General features: G+C 42.3%; 1 protein-coding gene across 1 annotated transcript in view; it reads right to left on the bottom strand.

The window, feature by feature from the left end:
- Positions 1-18,095, bottom strand: part of CTDSP2 (CTD small phosphatase 2) — a 27,436-nt gene extending 9,341 nt beyond the window's left edge. Inside the window, exon 1 of the mRNA XM_051961280.1 lies at positions 17,474-18,095. Coding sequence (XP_051817240.1) covers positions 17,474-17,537 — 64 coding nt within the window. The 5' untranslated portion in view covers positions 17,538-18,095. The remainder of the gene's footprint in view (positions 1-17,473) is intronic.

The following is an 18,095-nucleotide window of genomic DNA, read 5'->3' as shown; positions in this document are numbered from 1 at the left end:
GACTTTCTAATCCACTGTCTAGAATAGCAGTGGGTTAGTCAGTTACACTTGTCAAACAGTGTGGTGTAATGGAAAGAACATTGATTTAAGGGTCAGCAGATTTGAATTCAAACCCTGTATTGACCCTTCTATCTTGATGACCTAATTCAAATCACTTCACTTCTTTAAGTTGGTTTCCTGTTCTGGAAAAAAGGAATAATAACACTTTACTTAGCTCACAGGATTTAGGGGAGGATTGAAAACATGTCCCACCCACATCTGCATTTCCTGCTTTATAATTAACAAACTTCCCTTTATTTTAGACTTCCTTCTTTCTTGTTTCTTCCATTTCCTATCATCCCCTGATATGGTTCTCACTGCACCCTTCTCTTCTGCCACACTGCATTCTTGGTCATCCTTTCCAAGTATTGATCACACCTATCTCTCACACTACTCCTTATGGCCTCTTCCTAACTCATTAATCCCAGAAGGAAGCCTGAATAGTTCTTATTTCTACTTCAGCAACCTCTTTCTTTGAGATTTACTCTATCCAAATTTATGGTCCAATAGAGATCCTGGTCATAGTTATCTGTTGACCTTTTGACATTACTCCCTATTTTCTCAATATACTGAGTGCTTGGGCCATATTCTCCCCATCCAATCAGACCAACTCCTGCTCTGACACCAAGGACTTCAACATACATGTTGTTCCTTCATTTAGCCTAACATTAAAATCCCTCTGTCTATTCAATTTCTCTGACCTAGTCTAACCACTCTATCTCAGCTATGCAAGGGATGATCACATTCTTAGGCTAGTCACCATCTGTAACATATTCATTTCCATGATTAAGGACCCTAAACTTTCTAATGCAGTCAGAATCTTTTATCCTTTCACTTCTTCTTATTCCTTACTCCTCTTATTTGTCTTCACTCTTTTTTTCCCAATCTCTCCACCCCTCAGTACTTTTCCTCCCACAGCATCACTTCTGCTTTGGCTACATTCTCCTTCTTTCCCAATCTCAGCTCTATAGTTAACCAGTTCAGAGACCTTTGTCTCTTGTCCTGTCCCTGCTCAGACCTCACAAAACCCAAATCTGGGCTGCTCTAATTCACAGGCCTGATGGAGTTCAGTTGGAGGAATTCACACAATGATGCTGATTTCCTCCACTTGTATATAATTTCAGCAAATCCTGCCCTATAGTGAGGTGCTCCATCTCTCTTCACCAACATAGCTATTCACCTTTCTCTTCTGTTCTCAAATCATCCACACCACTGCTCTTCCCATATTCTCCACTACTTAACTGAGTAAATCAAGACCACTTGTTGGGAACTCCCTCTTTTCTCTCTCCCTCCCTCCTTTTTTTCCTTCTTCCCTCTCATATCTTAAAGTCTCTTGACATCATCCTCTGCTATTCCTTCTAATATTCTTCTGAAGAGGTAGTCATTCCCATCAAGATCAATCCCTCTATCGGTAGCCTTGATCCCTTCCCCTCCAGGCTTCTCCAGTAAATCATGTGCACTATAATCTCTATCTCTGATTTCCAGTGTCTATTTCCTTGACTGCTGCTTACAATATACTCAAGTCTTCTCTATTCTTAAAAAATCCTTACAATATCTTACTATTTCCCACTACCAAATGACTATTAAATAGCTTTACTTTTTCCCCCACTTTAGTCAAATTCCTTGAAAAATGAAATCTATTATTTAACATTTCTACTTCCTCCATCCCTTATACAAGATTGGGTCTATGTTTCACCCATTCTGAGTGGTCCTATCTCACCACTACTTAGCACTGGAAATTTGACCTGTTCTATTTCTATCCAGGTATGGACACCTGATTGGCTTATCCCACTGCAGCTCACAACTCCTAAACTCAAGAGATACCCCAGCCTTAGCCTTCCTAATAGTAAGGATTACAGTTGTTAGATCGCTCTTGGCCTCTCACTTTTGCCTATACCCCCAACAATTTGACCTCTGATCTCACCATTCAATTGAAATTGCTCGTCCCAAAGTTACCAATTGATCTGTAAATTGCTAAATTTATTGGCCTATTCTTTAAAAAATTTTTTCCTCCAAACTTATTCATTTTCTGAAATTCCTTATTTCTGTTGAAGACATTACCCATCCTTCTAGTCAGTTAATGTTAACAACCTTGGGAGTCATCTTTGAGTATTTAATCTTCTATAAACTATCTCCTCATGGAAAATGTTTCTACCTCTACAACATTTCTTAACATCCATCCCTCTTTTTGCTATTCATACAGCTATCTGAGTTATCTGTTCATTACCTCTCACCTGGATTATTGCCATACTGCTTTCATACTTCAACCCATTTTCCACATAGCCACTAACATGAGTTTTCTAAGGTATAGGTCTGACCATATTTCCCCTCACCTCTAAAATTTTGCTATTATTTTTGGGATCAAATAAAAACTTCACTGTTTGGCATCAAAAGCTCATGAGAAACCTGCTCCTTCTTACCTTTCCAGGCTTCTTCCTTTCCTTTATATGGTCTATGGTTCTGGCCTGCTTGTGTTTTTTTCTTTTTTCCCCTTTATTGTGTGGCGTTGCACTGATTAAACTATATACTTGGAATATTTCCTTCTCACTTTCCCTCATGGAATACTTTGTTTTCTTCAAGAATCATTCCAAACTTCATGTTCTCCATGAAATCTGCCCCAATACCCTCAGCCCCTGGTGACCTCCCTCCTTCCTGAAATAGTTTTATATTTATTTTGTGTATGGGTATATTCTGAAGATTCTTAGTATCTCTCCTATTAGAACATAAGCTCCTTAAAGGCAGAAACTTTTCACTTGTCTCTGCAGCCTCCTTTTTTTTTTTTAAAAATAAATATAGAGCCTTTCTCTTAACAAATGCTAATGGATTGAAATAAAAAATGACTTAAAAGTTGTTTTCCATTTCTGAATACATCCAATTTTGTTTTCTTTCAAGTAGCATGGCTACAAAGTTGCCTGCAGTCTCAAGAAACAAGTAATGCTAACTCCTCATCAGCAGGTGGTGCAAGAGACTCACTTAGTGAGTCTTGGCAGTGTGGCCAAGGCTACAAGCCCTACTATCTGTGAGAGATTTATTCCGAAGGAAATTCATAATTGAAATATCCCGAGTTCTTAAAAAAAAAAAAAAAAAAGTCTATCCTAGGTCTTTTAGACAACTGACCATCAATTCTCAGAGTTGGAAAGCAACTAATATCTGATCCAGACCTAATGGAGGAAAATGAAGCCCAGAGAATAACTTATCCAATGCCATTCAGAGTTGGGGTTAGAAACCAAGTCCACTGAACTACCTCAAACAAGCATAATAGGATAAGAGCTAAGATTTATTGAACATTTACAAAGTCCGATGCTTTCTTGAAAACATTCAAAGAGTCGGCAGTATAAAAATTATCTCCATTTAAGAGATGAGGAAAGGGAGGTTCTGAAGGATGCAGTATTCTTCCTCCCTCCCATCCCCATCCTCCAAAAAAGCCAGTTTGTTTTCCACTCTGCCTATTGCCATCAAACCAACTGTCCTAGCCTGAGTAAAAGTTATATGAAGCAAAAAAAAAAAAATTTAAAAAAAATTAAAAAAAAAAAATCAAAGAATAAACAAATGTCTGGGTCTTGAAAGTCCTACAATGGTTGAGGGTTTTTTGGTGAGGTGGGAGAGGAAGGATGAAGCACAGAAGGTGAAGCACTGGAAAGATCGGAGATAGTTCTAGGGCTCTGACCAAATGTTCACCCAGACTCATCTTCTTCCTTATCAGAATTGGATTCTTAGAACTGAAATTTCCACTTCTTACTGGGCAGCCTTTATGATAGCCCCTTCTGAGGAAAACTACAAACTAGTCCTCTGGACCAAGAATGAAGCAGGAGTCGCAGGACAATTACTGTCTGCACCAGATACCAGACAACCCTGCTCAGTAACTTAACTCCCATTCAACATGAATAACATGAAAGAGTATTTCCGGCAGGTGCAGCCTGGGTGATTGAGAGACCACAGACAGGTGGTTTAAGTACCCACAACCTTTCCAATCAGCAAAGTTCAGAGTTCTCTCTTGTCTTCCACTCCCTGCTGTCCATCAACTGCCTAAGGTGATCTGGGGCCAGAGTTCTCTTGTATTACTCCAATATCTGAAATCATGAAAACAGTTAAGATCTCACCAGCACAATGCTACTAAATGGTTTTTTCGATGTACCAACCTGGGAAGCTCATTCCTATCTGCCTAGCTCCATTCTAGAATCTCACAGAATCTCAGAAGTAGAAGGAACCCATAAAATTTTGGTTTTAGCCATTTCCAATGCTAAGCATAAGATGCCTTAAGTGATACTTGGGGCTTTTGCTCCATTTCTAATGAATGTCTTACATAAGGCTAACTATCCCAACAGAACACAGCAGTTAGTATGTAAGAGTGAAGCTCATTGGGAAACTCATTGGCTTCTGTTTTTTTTTTTTTTTAAACTTTAAAATGTATGTGTGTGTGTGTGTGTGTGTGTGTGTGTGTGTGTGTGTGTTATATAACAAGAAATCTAGTTTTAAGGCAGTCATTTTTTATATCTGCTCTGCTCTGATTGCAATGACACAGCACAGAAGAGGGAGCCATAGCTCAAATATTAAGATCAGAACCACAATCCACAGCTGGAGACTAAGCTCTCTGCCAATTTTTTTTTTTTTTTAAGTAAAATATCCTGAGCTTCTTTCCATGATAGGATAAACCAAAAGAGCATTCTGTGTTTTCTAAAGAGAGCCAGGGAGTGAAAGGGGGGAAGGGTTGCTACTCTGGGTCAAACAAAAGCATCAGCCACAGTGAGGTCCCAGACCATTAAAACTTTTCCTCTGGTCAGACATTTCCGTCTGACTAGCAAGAGTGCTGGGCCTATGTTCAGATCAGCCCGTAAAGCCCTTTCCTCTCTTCAAGCTCTGAAATCCCAAAGGATTGAGGATCTCAAATAAGTATAACAAAGACTATTAGTTGATGAACTTTAGAAGAAAGAGCTTTGTTCCCAAGCTAAGACCAGATCTGATCTTTGATTTAAATAGGGCCCAGTCCTGAAGGAAATCAAACAAGGGTAACTTCTAAACCAATGAGCAAAGTGAGAAACTAACAAGAAAATGCCATGGGTTGATCAGTGAGCTAACAGCTCTCTGGCCTAAGATGGCTCTACCTGAGCAGGCAAAAGAAATGCTTGAGGGTTGGGGAAGCCAAGAAGTCTTGGCTTCATTTGTGGGAATGGCTGATCATGTTATTTCCCTCAATTCTCTCTACAATTTCAATTTTGGTGGATCTGTTCCTTTTTGTGTGGCTCTCACCTCACCATGTAATTCTAACAATTCACACCTTCTCATGTTGAGGATTGATAAAAAGGAACTTGAATTTTTAGTCAGTAGAGGCAAAACATGAAAGCACTCAGGTTTTAGCTTAGTATAAGGGGAAAAACATCAGACCTAGGGGTGAGTTTAGTGGACAAATCCTAAAAACTTTATGGCTCAGTTTCTTCATCTATAAATGGTGATAATAATGATTTTACCTACTTTCCAGGTCACTAACAGAGATATATTGCTTTTAAAAAAAGCAGTGTTACACAAATTCAAGGTATTATTAATTTAGGTAAATGATGGTAAATTATTCTACTCTTCTGGTAGGTCACAATACACCCCAGAGTGAGAAACTAACAAGAAAATGCTATGGGTTAATCAGTGAGCTAACAGATCTCTGGTCTAAGATCGGCTCTACCTGAGCAGGCAAAAGAAATGCTTGAGGGTTGGGGAACCTTGCTCTCTCAAACACAATCTCATTGGCAGCCCTGCATTTGGTCTTCAGAACAGAGAGCACAAGGGGAGGAGTGCAAGGACAATAGAAAGCAACCAGTGGGGGCTGGGAAGGGGGGCTCAATTCTGGCTTTGTTTAGCTAGTTTAAAGGGAAAGAGAGAAACTCCACACCAGAGTGGATCTGAAACTTCAGTCAATTAGCCTTTCAAATCATTCCTTTCAATTTAGCCTCAGCTTTTGTGCTCCTCAAAGCCAGGTGCAGGGAACTGTCTTCAAGCAGAGTCAATGGAGGGGAGGGCAAGGTGGCAGCACTGGGGTTAGAGGAGAGATGTTTTTTTCAAGCATGGAAGACAACTGATTTAGGCCAGGGATCTTGGATTGTTCTCCTTACTCTGCAGCACAGCCAGACTTGTAATTTTACTATATGCGAAAGGTTTCTAAAGGCTGAAGACTGAGGGGGATGACTTTTCCAAGGAGCCAACTCCTCATTTCTATTTTTCCAGCTCCTACTTCAGGAACATTCTTAATTTTCCTTCTTAAAGGCACCTCTTTGGATAAGGGGTTTCTGGAATTGGAAGAGTCCCCACATTGGCAAGTTGAGCTGTTGTCAAAAACCTGCTTTCTCTGATTCTGACATCTGTTTTCAGGATGGGGAGTACAGTAGACACAGACTGGGAAGAGGGAGCACCACCAGTTGGCCACAAGCACAGGCTTCACAGCAGGAGGGCATGAGGCCTCCTATAGGGCTGGAGAGAGGTCCTGAAGAACAGTATACAAAGTGTAAGAGAGGCAGATGCCCAACTGGTCCTAGGATCAAATAAAAGCCTATTTCTGATGGCCCATTGATCCTCTGAAAATCGAAACAATTCCCTGACCCTTTATGGGAACTCTAATCCTTCAGTAAGCATATTCACAAGTCATATACTAATGAAAAATCAGAATAAGTTGAACTTGATCCTTAAAGTTCCCCACAACTCTAAAATACAATGATTCAAACCTATATTGGAGTGGCAATTCTACTGAAGGCAAAATGACAAATACCTAGTCAAACCCACATGTAATCCCCACTTAAAAGAAATATGTTAAACAGGTATCTGTTGGGCATAACGTATTTACATGGATGCTCAGTATCTTTGAATAGAAGAGAAACACCAGAAGAAAATTTCTAACTGGGTCATTTGGTTCCCATCACTCACACACACTTACACTTTTTCAGAGGGCAGAAATGCCACCTGCCAGGAATGGTATGAATGTTGGCATTGATACCACCTCTGATCCCCTGACTCATATCCCAGCAATGGCATTGGCCAAATACTGGTTGTTCATGACAAAACCAAAGGAGGAATCTGAAGTTCTTTACTGTCTCTAAGAATCTAATAAGCATGGAAATCAAAGAGGTACGTTTTTTCTTGATTCATTCCCTCAAACATCTTTTCTCCCCATCTTATCCCTCAATGGATTCCTCCTGATGGCTGAGTAAAGAACAGGCTAAGATTTGGCCACAAAATGGCCTCTTCAAGGGGACTCCCCTAGGCTACTGGTAGAGGAAGAAAATTGGGAACATTTCCATCTTGGCCTTTGGCTCCATGCCTTAGACTTTGGATCCAAGGCACAACTTTCTCAGGATCTGTGGCCTGTGCCCTCTTATTCCAAAAGTCAGATTACTTCCCTGGTTATCTTTAAGGAATCAACTCTAGCAATCTCTAGGTGCCCTGATATGTTAAGTGGCAGGGTAGGTACCTCTGAATACTAAGTGGGATACTAGGAAGCATAGACAAGAGGCAATCTCAAAGACCCAACTGTCATACAGAGTTGAGGACAGAACAATGCCATAAGCAAAGGAAATAACATCAAGCAGGAAGCTGTAGGGTTTGGTGAAAAAGACACTAGCTCTAGTCAGAGGATCCTGATTCAAATCTTGTCTCTGATGCTACCTATGTGGAGCCTAATAAAGTCACTCTCCCTGATCTCAATTTCCTAATGTGTAAAATGAGGAGGATAGACCAGATACCTACTGAGGTTCCTTCCAGCTCTATAGCCATGATCCTAAGTTTTTCCAAGCCACCTGAGAATGCCAGCACAAAAACAAACTGGGGACTAGATGTGCAGTTTTCTTCTTTAGTGAAGGAAGAAGGAAAAAGTGGAATTAAGCAAACTTTTTTTTCTAGGTCTCCTCAAAGTTTCTGTATGTTTAAACCTTGAAAAACTTGTGCCCTTCATGGGATGAGGTTCTCTCTCAGTTGAGGTTTTTCACATGTAATGACTATCATGAGGAAGACCTTGTATTCCACCATCATCTTTTCCTCTGGAAAGTGATGTGGGCTTAGTCTCTCCTTTGCTTTTCCTTCTCTAGTCTGGGCTATGGACGAGTCAAGGGAGTCCTGGATCCAAAATGCAATCTGCTGATTAAGCTAGTCTTGAAATGGACATGGGTGGGAAGCTGGAGGCAGAGATGTGGAATGGGATTGGAATAATCGCTCTGGCTCCTGGCCTCCTTCCCTGCTCACCAGGCATCATTAAAAGAACTATAATTCTGGTTCTGAAGATGACAGCTTTAGGATTCCCCAAATGGTATCTACATAGTATCAACTCTTCAGTAGCTTTGTTAAAAAATACAAAAGCTAAAACCACAAACTCAAAAAATTGTATTCAGTCTGATGGGTACTTGTAAAAAAGTACATGCTATAAATGGGGATGGGGGCAGATGAGAAATAAAACTTCTTACTAAGCACTGTGTTTTCTTTAGTTCAATGTTTCCTGGGAAACGTCGGGGGTGGGGAGGGTGAGAAAGAGCCATTCATTGGGCCAAGAGACATCTGAGTGAGCTTAAAAGACACATCCACTCCTCTCTGTAATGGGACAGGATATGCTGAAAATATATGAAGTAGGCATGGGTAATAGGAAACCTTGATTTCCTTTGATGCTGGTGGACCCTGAAACACAGGGCTTTTCCACCTTTTTGACAAGAGTCCCATCATGAAGGAAAAGAGACTTTCCTTGGTCAAAGGGATCCCTATTTGTTCATCAGAGGGAAAAAAAAATCTTGTTAATTTCTTTTTTTCTTTGCTGAGGCAACTGGGGTTAAGTGACTTTCCCAGGGTCACACAGCTAGGAAGTGTTAAGTGTCTGAGGTCAGATTTGAAACCAGTTCTTTCTGACTTCAGGGCTGGTGCTCTAACCACTGCACCACCTAACTGCCCCAAATCTTGTTAATTTCTGAGATGAGATGAGACACTTTCTATCAGAATTAACCATCAGCTTCGCAAGAAGTAGCTGTCCAAACAACTCAGAGGGGAGAGCAGCTGTAGAATGCTTAAAATAAATGCTGATAGTGTGATCCAACATAAAGGCTAGAAGTACAGGCTTCCTGCTGGGCCTTTATTCTAGAGTCAAAGGTCCTGAGGCCTTTGTAAGATATCCAGATAATCACATGAAGGAGGAAAATTCAGAAACTCAAGTGGGAGATGGTACAATTCAGTGGAAAAAGTGCTGGAATTGGTCCATGATCTAGGTTCAAATCTGTTTCTGCCAACTTACTGTGTGACAGTATGAGGGGTCTTTGAGCCTAAATTACTTCATCTGTAAAATGGGAGTGTTAAACTAACTGACCACTAGGGACTTTTCTTGCTCTATAGCCATGCTTCTATGGGAAAAAATATCCTCTTGCTTCAGCATTACATAGAATGTAAACTCTATAAAGACTGATAAGACCTTCTCTCTAATTTTTGTCTCTATCTTCAGTGCTTACATATAGAAGACACTGAAAACTACTTAATGAATTTGATAAAATTCAAATTCAGCATCCATTTGAACTGACAAAAATAGGAAGACTGTTTGGACATTAAGTATTTGCAAAAAAATGCACACACTAGAGAATGTGGTGATGTTTACTCCCAAATTCAACATGAATAGCAGTGGTATCAAGCCCTTCCTCAGATACTTCACTTCAGGAACCTCTTCTCCGTGGCTGGGGAATCACTCTACCTCTATGAGATACAGAAAAAAGCCTGCCTGGCACCTATGGAGATTAAAAACACTCCTCCTCCTCCCTAATCATTTCAGTTCTCAATTTCTGCTCTTCTGAGATCTTGGCTAGAATTAAAAACTCTCATCAGATCAAGGAGAAACGGGAGTATGACTCCTTGCCTATTTCCAAATTTGTTTGGGAGGTACTAAACAGTTTTGGGGTATGTATATGAAGAAAAAGGAATTCAGTTTTTTAAGTGATGGGAAAATTGCTTCTACCAGTTTCTTATGTCCTGAACTGTATTTCTCTTCCCCCTGGTTTTGCAAGTTAATAATGGTTAAGAACTAGAACTTCTGGGTCTAAAGGGTTTTAGACTATAGATGTACCATAGTGGTTATGTTTTTAGGACATTCTTTAAACTCAAACTAAAAGATCAAAGAGTAGAGCCCTTGGTTGGTGTCCTTCTGAGTTCCAGAATCGAGGACTAGTCTGTAGTTCCCATGAAAGAAGAGTAAATGGTAGCCAGTCATCCTAGCAACTTTTAAAAATTAAAGCTTGGCATAGGAAAAGGACCAGTTTGGAGGTAAACAAGTTAAGCTGAGATCCCAAGGTGGCCATGAAAGTCATAGTAGGCTGGGCTCAGATAAACAAATCAGGCAGGCCTAGCCTGAGTCAGAGAAAAATCTTTTATACATATATACATACATATGTATATGTGTCTATGTATATATGTATCCAGACACATGGGTATGTACCCTCCTAAATAGCAATTATTCTTTAGCTGCTTTACCCAACTCATGACCTATGAATGAATTTCTTTCTTTATTATTACTCTTTCTAACTATAAACAAATAGCCTATGTTAAAACTTAAGCCCGACATAGCTGTGGTTAAGGTCAAAAAAGATAGGCCAATAGGAGCTATAGGTATCCATTTCCTAATAGCAACATATAGCTATAGGGATTTCTGTACCCCTCTAAAGAAACTGGCTTAGGAAGCAGATCTGATGGTTAACAGGAGTGTATGTTCTCTGCTACAGGAAAGGCTCAGATTCCATAGAGGGAAACAAAGTAAGAGCCTTCCCTCTCCCTACTAACATTCTTTATCTCATCTAATGGAAGCAGGGACTTAAGCAAACTAAAGAAAAATAGTCAATCTGTGTCTTTGCAAAGTCCTTTGAATTCTGTTAAATTCTTTCCTCTTTCTGTTCTGGTTCTTTCATCTAATATGGTTTCTTCTAGACTGGCTGGGACTCCTGGGTCATTTGAACAGAAGATTTTCAAGTTAAAAAGGCCTGTTAAGAGACCATGTTATATAATATTCCCTCCAAGTCAGACAGATGGCAGAACATGCTTAAGATTACACACGTAGGAAGCAGGTGACAAAGTCACCAAGGTCTTGAGTTCAAGATCTTTGCTCTTTCAACTCCACCATCCCAAATCATAGGATGTTCCTTCAGAAGGTGGCTCAGAGAGGCAAAATAGGTTTGTGACTGTGGGAAGTTACTCTTTTTAATCTCTGTTTCCTTATCTGGATAATGACAGTTCTACTACCTACTGTATGGGGTTGGTTTGTTTGTTTTTGAAGACACTACTTTTAAATATTTCAACTCTATATAAATGAGAGTTGTTATTATCTTTATGCTTACCTTCCTAATATCCCAAGCTTCTCCCCTCCCCTCCTTCCAATTTTGTTTGTGCTAAGACTGGGAAAGTGTGTATGTGTATATGTGTGTGTGAGTGCAATATTCACCTCATAACTCCCTCTTCCTTCCCAAAAAGTATTTTTTTGGGGATTTTTGATTTCCTGTAAATATCCTTAGGCTTGAACTGAGCCTGGCATCCTGGCTTGAACTGAGTGATTATACTGGAATCACTTTATTGCTCTGGGATGATTAGGGTGGTGAAGAGCAGCAAAAGTGACAGAATACCAGATCAGATTATACGTCAGGAACTGAAGCAGGCTATAAGATGAAAGCATAGAAGAGATAACCTGCTCTAACGATCTTTAGGGGCTAAAGGAACTTGCCACATAAACTCCTCGATTTGGATCTTAGAACATAATTTTTTTTTTTTCTGTTTCCTTTATGAAGGAATAAGTACTAATTCTGAGACTCCAGGGTATCTCTGTTCTGGCTGAGTTCAGAAAATGGGGATCCCATCACTTCTGAACCAATTTACTGCTCCCTCCTAGGTGGTACTTTGAACTGGCCAGCCAAGATGTAAAAGCTTTCTTTTTCACTCCCACAGAATGAACAATGAAAAAAATCCAAGTTTGTAAGATTTCATGGGTCTAGACTTAGAATGAACTTTCTAGATTAGCTAGTCTAACTGTTTAGTTCACACTATTGATTTAACCCTGTTTTTTAAAAATAGTAAATGGTAACAACTATATTATAGAACCCATCTCTTTTTTGCTTCCATTGTTTGAAGTATTATTTAAAAGGCATCCAAATCTTATAGGAAAAAAAATTTCAGTCTTAAAACAAGCTTAAGTCAGATTTTTTTTTTTTTTGAAGTATGGCAAATTGTTACTACAAGTATTTATCACATTTACTTTTGAGACCAAGCAATTTTGAGGAAAAACAGTCCATCTCTGTCTCCCTGAGCTTGTCCTGCCCTCTTTCCTTACCACCTACTTATTTGAACCTTTGGTTTCTTCAAGATTCAGCTCAGATACTATTTTCATGAAGTCCCCCATTCGAAGAGTGCCCCCTCTCTTCTCAAATAACCTTGTATTTCCTTACCTACTATACATACTGTATTTCCCCTCCCATATGATCCTTGACAGAAAAGAGGTTGGTTGGTTGTTTTTCTTTTTATCTTCATTGCTAGGTAGTTAATACATGTTTGTCTCACTACCAGTATTCCTCACTTCCCCTAACCAAAGAGAAGAGTGTCTTCTTTTGGGAGGAGAGGGGATGGGGAATGTCTGGACTTGTGATTTTATCTGTGTGAGGAATTCCTAGAGTGAAAACTCCCTCTGCTACAGAGATCAACATCTCATCTCTAACGTTTAAGTTTGGGAGAGGGGTACTGAGAAGTAGAGTAACTTAACAGGGTCCATGAGTCAAGAGGAGTAAGAAAGAGGCCTTGAACCTGCTCTTCCCAACTCCAACTTCCTCTGCCTGGTTTCCTTGTCACCTCACTTACCATGAATAAAATTCTACAGCAAAGTCTATTGTTGCAAAGGAGGAATCTGTGTAACTAGGCTACTCCCAAGCCTCAGAGATGGGGGGAACTGATTCCTCTGTTAGGAATCTTCCTTTATCACAGTCTCCTGATTTCTTTTCTGAGAAAGGCGCTTGATAATATATATAATCTAGTACTATTAGCAATATGGCTCAAGTCTTGACAATCCTTTATCCTGACCCTTGACCTTCCTCCTTACTTAGTCCTTTTCCAATTCAAAACAATATCATCATCTAAACACTGAAGCCAGAAGGAAGAAAAAGATTATACAGAGGAGTTTCAGGGGAAAGAATGGGAGTTATGTTGTGTTTGCCTTCCTCCTGCTCCCACGAGGTTTGACTCCTGCTTTTCTCTTGCTAATTTATTACTGAAAAGTTGGAGTAGTAAACTCTGCTTTACCTCTAGGTCCTGTAGACTGGGATTTCTAACAAGACACTAATTCTGACAAAAAGAACAAATTAGTAAGTCTGGAGTTTAATGTGAAGCTATTTTACTATGATATGCTCCCATATTATGTTTCTTTCTGTTCCCATAGAAGTTTTCCTGGAGAGAGCTGGAGAGAGAGAACAGGAAATGCTGCTGAAGACAGCACCCCAAGATCTCTTTGGACACTCCAAACAAGTAATCATTTTTAATAATGCATTAAACATGGAAGGCGGCAGCAATCCCATCAAAGTTTGGGGAGGGGACCCCCAAGTATGGACTTAACTTCTGAACATAAATTCTCAAAGCTACAGAACTGCCCCTTAGGGATCTGGCTGCTTGGGAAGGCTCCAAGGGAGACAGAAGAAGGAGCCTGTTTGGATGAGGCCAGAAGGAAAGGGTGAGGCCAGAATTTAAAGGGAAGGGAACTGCTCCATGAGCAGGGCCCTGAATTCTAGAAACTGCTGACAGTAGCAAAGAACACTTCCTAGTATGACAACCAAATACGTCAAGTGCTCAGATCCAAATCCAGATTCTTTTCTTGGTTCTAGGGTTTTTTCGGTTATCATTTTTTTTTTTTTTAAATAGCACGTGCAATGGAAATGTCTTTGAGTTTAGTTTAGTTTTCTCCTGAGATAAGCTAGATTTTTTCCCTTACACAGGAGAAGAAAACAAACTCAAAAAAAAAAAAAAAAAGTTGGTCTTTATTTTAAGTGAGGCATATTTTAGATTTCTAGATTTCTGATGTGACAACAGGAAACATAGGTTTATTCCCTTCCTGAAGGGAATGACCACAAACATCAAACAAGGAGGTCCCACAGGAGGTCCCAGCACTGTGTATTCACTGGGATTATATTGGGTGTGTCTGCTTTAGGGACTTCTTTTCTCTGTTCTTAAATATACATCTCAGCAATCACTTCTGCAAAAATGAGTTTATCTCAGGACAGTCTTTTGACTAAAATTAATTTGACATTAAAATATTTTCAGTAAAACACAGTCCAGTGTCCAAAAGGCCCTAGTACGTCTTGAAAAGGAATTCCTCTCAACTGTCTTGAGAAGCCCAACACATTTCCCTCTACCATTTTCAGGGATTTTGCTGTTTCTTTTTGTAACTACTTTTGATTTATCAATAAACCCCAGGCAAGGGCCTCAATGCTCAGGGAACAAAATAAGTAAATACATAAAATACAGATGAATTTAAGCTTTGGCATTTTTATTTTAAAAATACTTTAACAATAATTTTTATACATTGATTTTTTTTCCTGAATGTTAAAATACAGATGCCTTTGGGCTTTCTCTACTTGAACAAATCTTGGCTAAGAACAATTTGTTAACTAAGAATAAACTTCCCCAGGTCTTTTTTTCTTTCTCCAAAAGTGATTTAACCCAATCTCAGCTGGTTAAAGTTAAGGGATCTGAAGCATCAACAAGCATTTATATAAGGACTTACTAAAGTAGCAGTGCCTGATGTCATCTGAAAGTAGACTTGGAATTTGTTACATTAGGATCAGATGTACCATAGTTAAAAGACCAATGAGGGCATGTTGGAATGTTAATAGCCCAGAAAAAAGATAGGGAGAATGTGTGAGTAACTGCTAGTTTGAACTATCTCAAGGATTCCAGAGCTATTCAAGAAAAATAACCAATATAAACAACTTAACTGCCATTCATGAGCTAGGTGAATGTTTTCTAATATTTAGCACAACAAAAATATGACTTGCATTACCTGTGTGATCTTGGGCCTCAGTTTCCCCCTCTATAAAATGAGGTGGTAGAACTAAGTGGCTTGTACTTTTCAGCTCATATTCTAATTCTGTAATTAGTAGATCTTCATCAAATCTCCTTTTGACTTCTGGCTACTAATATCCCCCTCTCCCCCCTTCAAAACACCCAAATTCCCAAACCCCAGTAATAACCAGTTGCAGGGTAGGAGAGGAGAGCATAAATAAGCCTTAAAAGAGTTGGGGGAAAAAAATTCTCTGTGTGACAGATTATGTAGTATTTCTCATTTTCTTTATGTGTGGAGGTAGGTATATTATCACATCATATACATCCAAATGATACCTTCTCTACCTTTTCATCATATGAGGAGGGAGATCAGACTGCTGGGGCCCACCCTAAGGATGATCAAGAAGGATTCCCATCTCTCTGGACCTCAACAAGCCATCACAAGTTGCTGGAGGTCTTGAATCCTGACTCTAGCTTCACCTTAAGTGAAGGCGGGATCACCATCAGACAACACAGTTCAAGAATAAAGTACAACAAATAAATACTTTAAATTCTCATATCGAGAAAACAGAATTTTGTTTCCAAGTACAACAGTTTTAAAACACAAATTGGACACTGTAACCACTGCATGTGGTTCTCTAAAAAGCTTTTTGCCCGCTGGGAAGACATATTTACTTAAGGAAGGGATCGGCTTAGAGAAGAGAGAGATGCATGAAGGGGGCACAAACTAAACCCCCATTAATTCAAAGAACAGAACCCAGGAATGGCTATAAAACCCACCAAACCAGTTCTATTTGTCCCGATTAATGAATGACAAGCATTCTAGGAGAATGAGTAAATTTCAGATAGTCGGAGTTATTAATAGCAGGAATGATGTGAAGGGACATTAATTATCCTAAGCTCAGGCATGATACAAGGAGCCAAAATCTCCACACTCCCTGAATCAAAATACCCTAATATCTTACTTTGGATCACTATAGGAATGGATGGGAACATTCTCCCCCTCATGGGAGCAAGAGTGCCTACATTTAATCTTTTTGCAAAGGCCCTCCCTTCAAAAATATCTTCTACTTCCTCACTAAATGTTAAGCAACTCTCTCTTCTTGGCCCAGATAGAACCAGTGGTTTTTGATTTAAAGACTACCTACCGAAAAGAATTCCCCTTCCTTCTCCCAATGGAATTTCTTCCTAATCTCGCTCGACAGTTTCCACCCATTTTCTTCTTGTTCCTTTCCCAAAGGAAGATTTGTTTGGAAACTGAAAGACCTAAAATGCCTGACCTCCTTGCCTTCCTTCTAGTTCTAAAAATCTATGATCTTTCTACCTTACGTGGCCAGTTTTGCCCTTAACCCCTACAATCTGGGACTTCTCGACTTTCTTCAAAGCCAGACCCAGGTCGGAGAAGCCCCTGCCTCCTTCCTTGGTCTCTCTTGACAGGACCACACTCCGGGCAGAGTCCAGACGCTTGACCGGAGAAAACTCCCACTTTCTCATTGCGCGATTCAGAAACATGCCGGGGTCTGATGCCATCAGGCGAATTATGTAACCGGGCACACGAGCTCCCGAGCTAAACAAACGGGCTCTGTGCAACGCTGGTTCCCGGGGGAGCTCGGTCGGGGAGGGAGGGGCCTCCGCTCCCGCGGCCGCTCGGACATACTCCTAGTCCCAACCTAACGGGTGGGACGGGGACCCAGCTGAACCCGACGGATGGATCGCGGGAGGGGGCAGAAATGGGTGGGGCTGAGGAGCCGGGTCCCGGCCGGAGATGCTCGCGGGTCTAGACCGCCCCTCCCCGTCTTCTGCCCTCTCCTCCTCCCCTCTCCATCCTCGAGCTCCCGGGCTGGGAACTTGGGTCCCAAGTTCTAAGCCGCCGCGGCCACCGCCGCGGCCACCGCCACGGCCGCGACTGGTTCTGTAGGAAGGATTTCGGGATTCCCCAAACCGGGAAACGGTGGAGGGGGAAGGCGCGCGGGAGGGAGGGGGGAACCAAGATTCCTGCTTTATCTGAGTTCCCACCTCATTCCAGAGCTCCCCCTCCCCACTTGGAGCGCGGGCCGGGCTGGGGATGAGTGGGCGGGACGGGCGCGGGGCCTCCCAGCGTGGGAGCCCGCCCGCAGCACCCCATCCTCCCCCCATCCCCCTCGGGCGGGGGCGGAAGGCCCCGGCCTGGGTGACAGCTGCCGAGCAGACCCGCCCCTCCCCCTCTCAGGGGTGGCGGCTGCCATGGGCCCCTCCGAGGAGGAGGGTCGCCACGGCCATTCCATCCCAGCTCCCTTTAGGGGACGCTCCGCCCCTCCTCCCTGGAGGAGCGCCACGCCGGGGGCCGCCGCGGGCCTGAGGGGGCCTGGCCCCGACTGGGGCGCCGCGGGTTGGAGGGGGCGGCGGCGGCAGTAAAGTTTTCCGAAGTTGCCGGCCTTACCTTGCTTGGTGAGCACCAGGGCGTCTTCCCTCCGCGCCTGGGTGATGATGGAGCCGTGTTCCATCTAACAACCCCGTGGGCCCGGGATGGGTGATGGGTGGGCGGGCAGGCGGGGATAGGGGGCCTGGGCGGGGGCCGGCTCTGGGGCTGCTGCTGCTGCTGCGGCGGCGGCGGCGGTGGTAGCGGGGGAGGCGGCTCCTTGGGCTGTTCACATCCCCCTCCGTCCCCCTCCCCAAGGCAGAGAAGGGAGGCGGCCTGCAAGGAGGGCCGGCTGGCCGGGCAGCGGCTCCCCCCCACCCCCCCCAGGTCCCCCCAGCCCGGATCCCCCGGCAGCAGCTCCGGGCTCCTCAGTTGGGGTCCAACATGGAGAATCCGGAGCGAAAACAAGAGGAGGAAATGGGACACGGGGCAGTTTCCAGGCCCCCCCCTCCCTCCGTACTCCAGATAAACAACCCGCGGCTGCTGTACCCACCCCCTCCTCCTCCTCCTCCTCCTCCTCCTTCTCCTCCCCTCCCCAACTCTCTTCTCCTCCGTGTTTTTCCCGCTCCGGGACCCGGCCTGCACCACTCGCACTCGGGCAGCACGCTTAGTCCCAGGACCCCTCACGTGCGATCGGGCTGAG

This window comes from Antechinus flavipes, chromosome 5 (assembly GCF_016432865.1).
Source record: "Antechinus flavipes isolate AdamAnt ecotype Samford, QLD, Australia chromosome 5, AdamAnt_v2, whole genome shotgun sequence".
Taxonomy (NCBI): domain Eukaryota; kingdom Metazoa; phylum Chordata; class Mammalia; order Dasyuromorphia; family Dasyuridae; genus Antechinus; species Antechinus flavipes.
The sequence above is the reverse complement of the archived record's forward strand: the minus strand, read 5'-3'. Positions and strand labels throughout refer to the sequence as shown.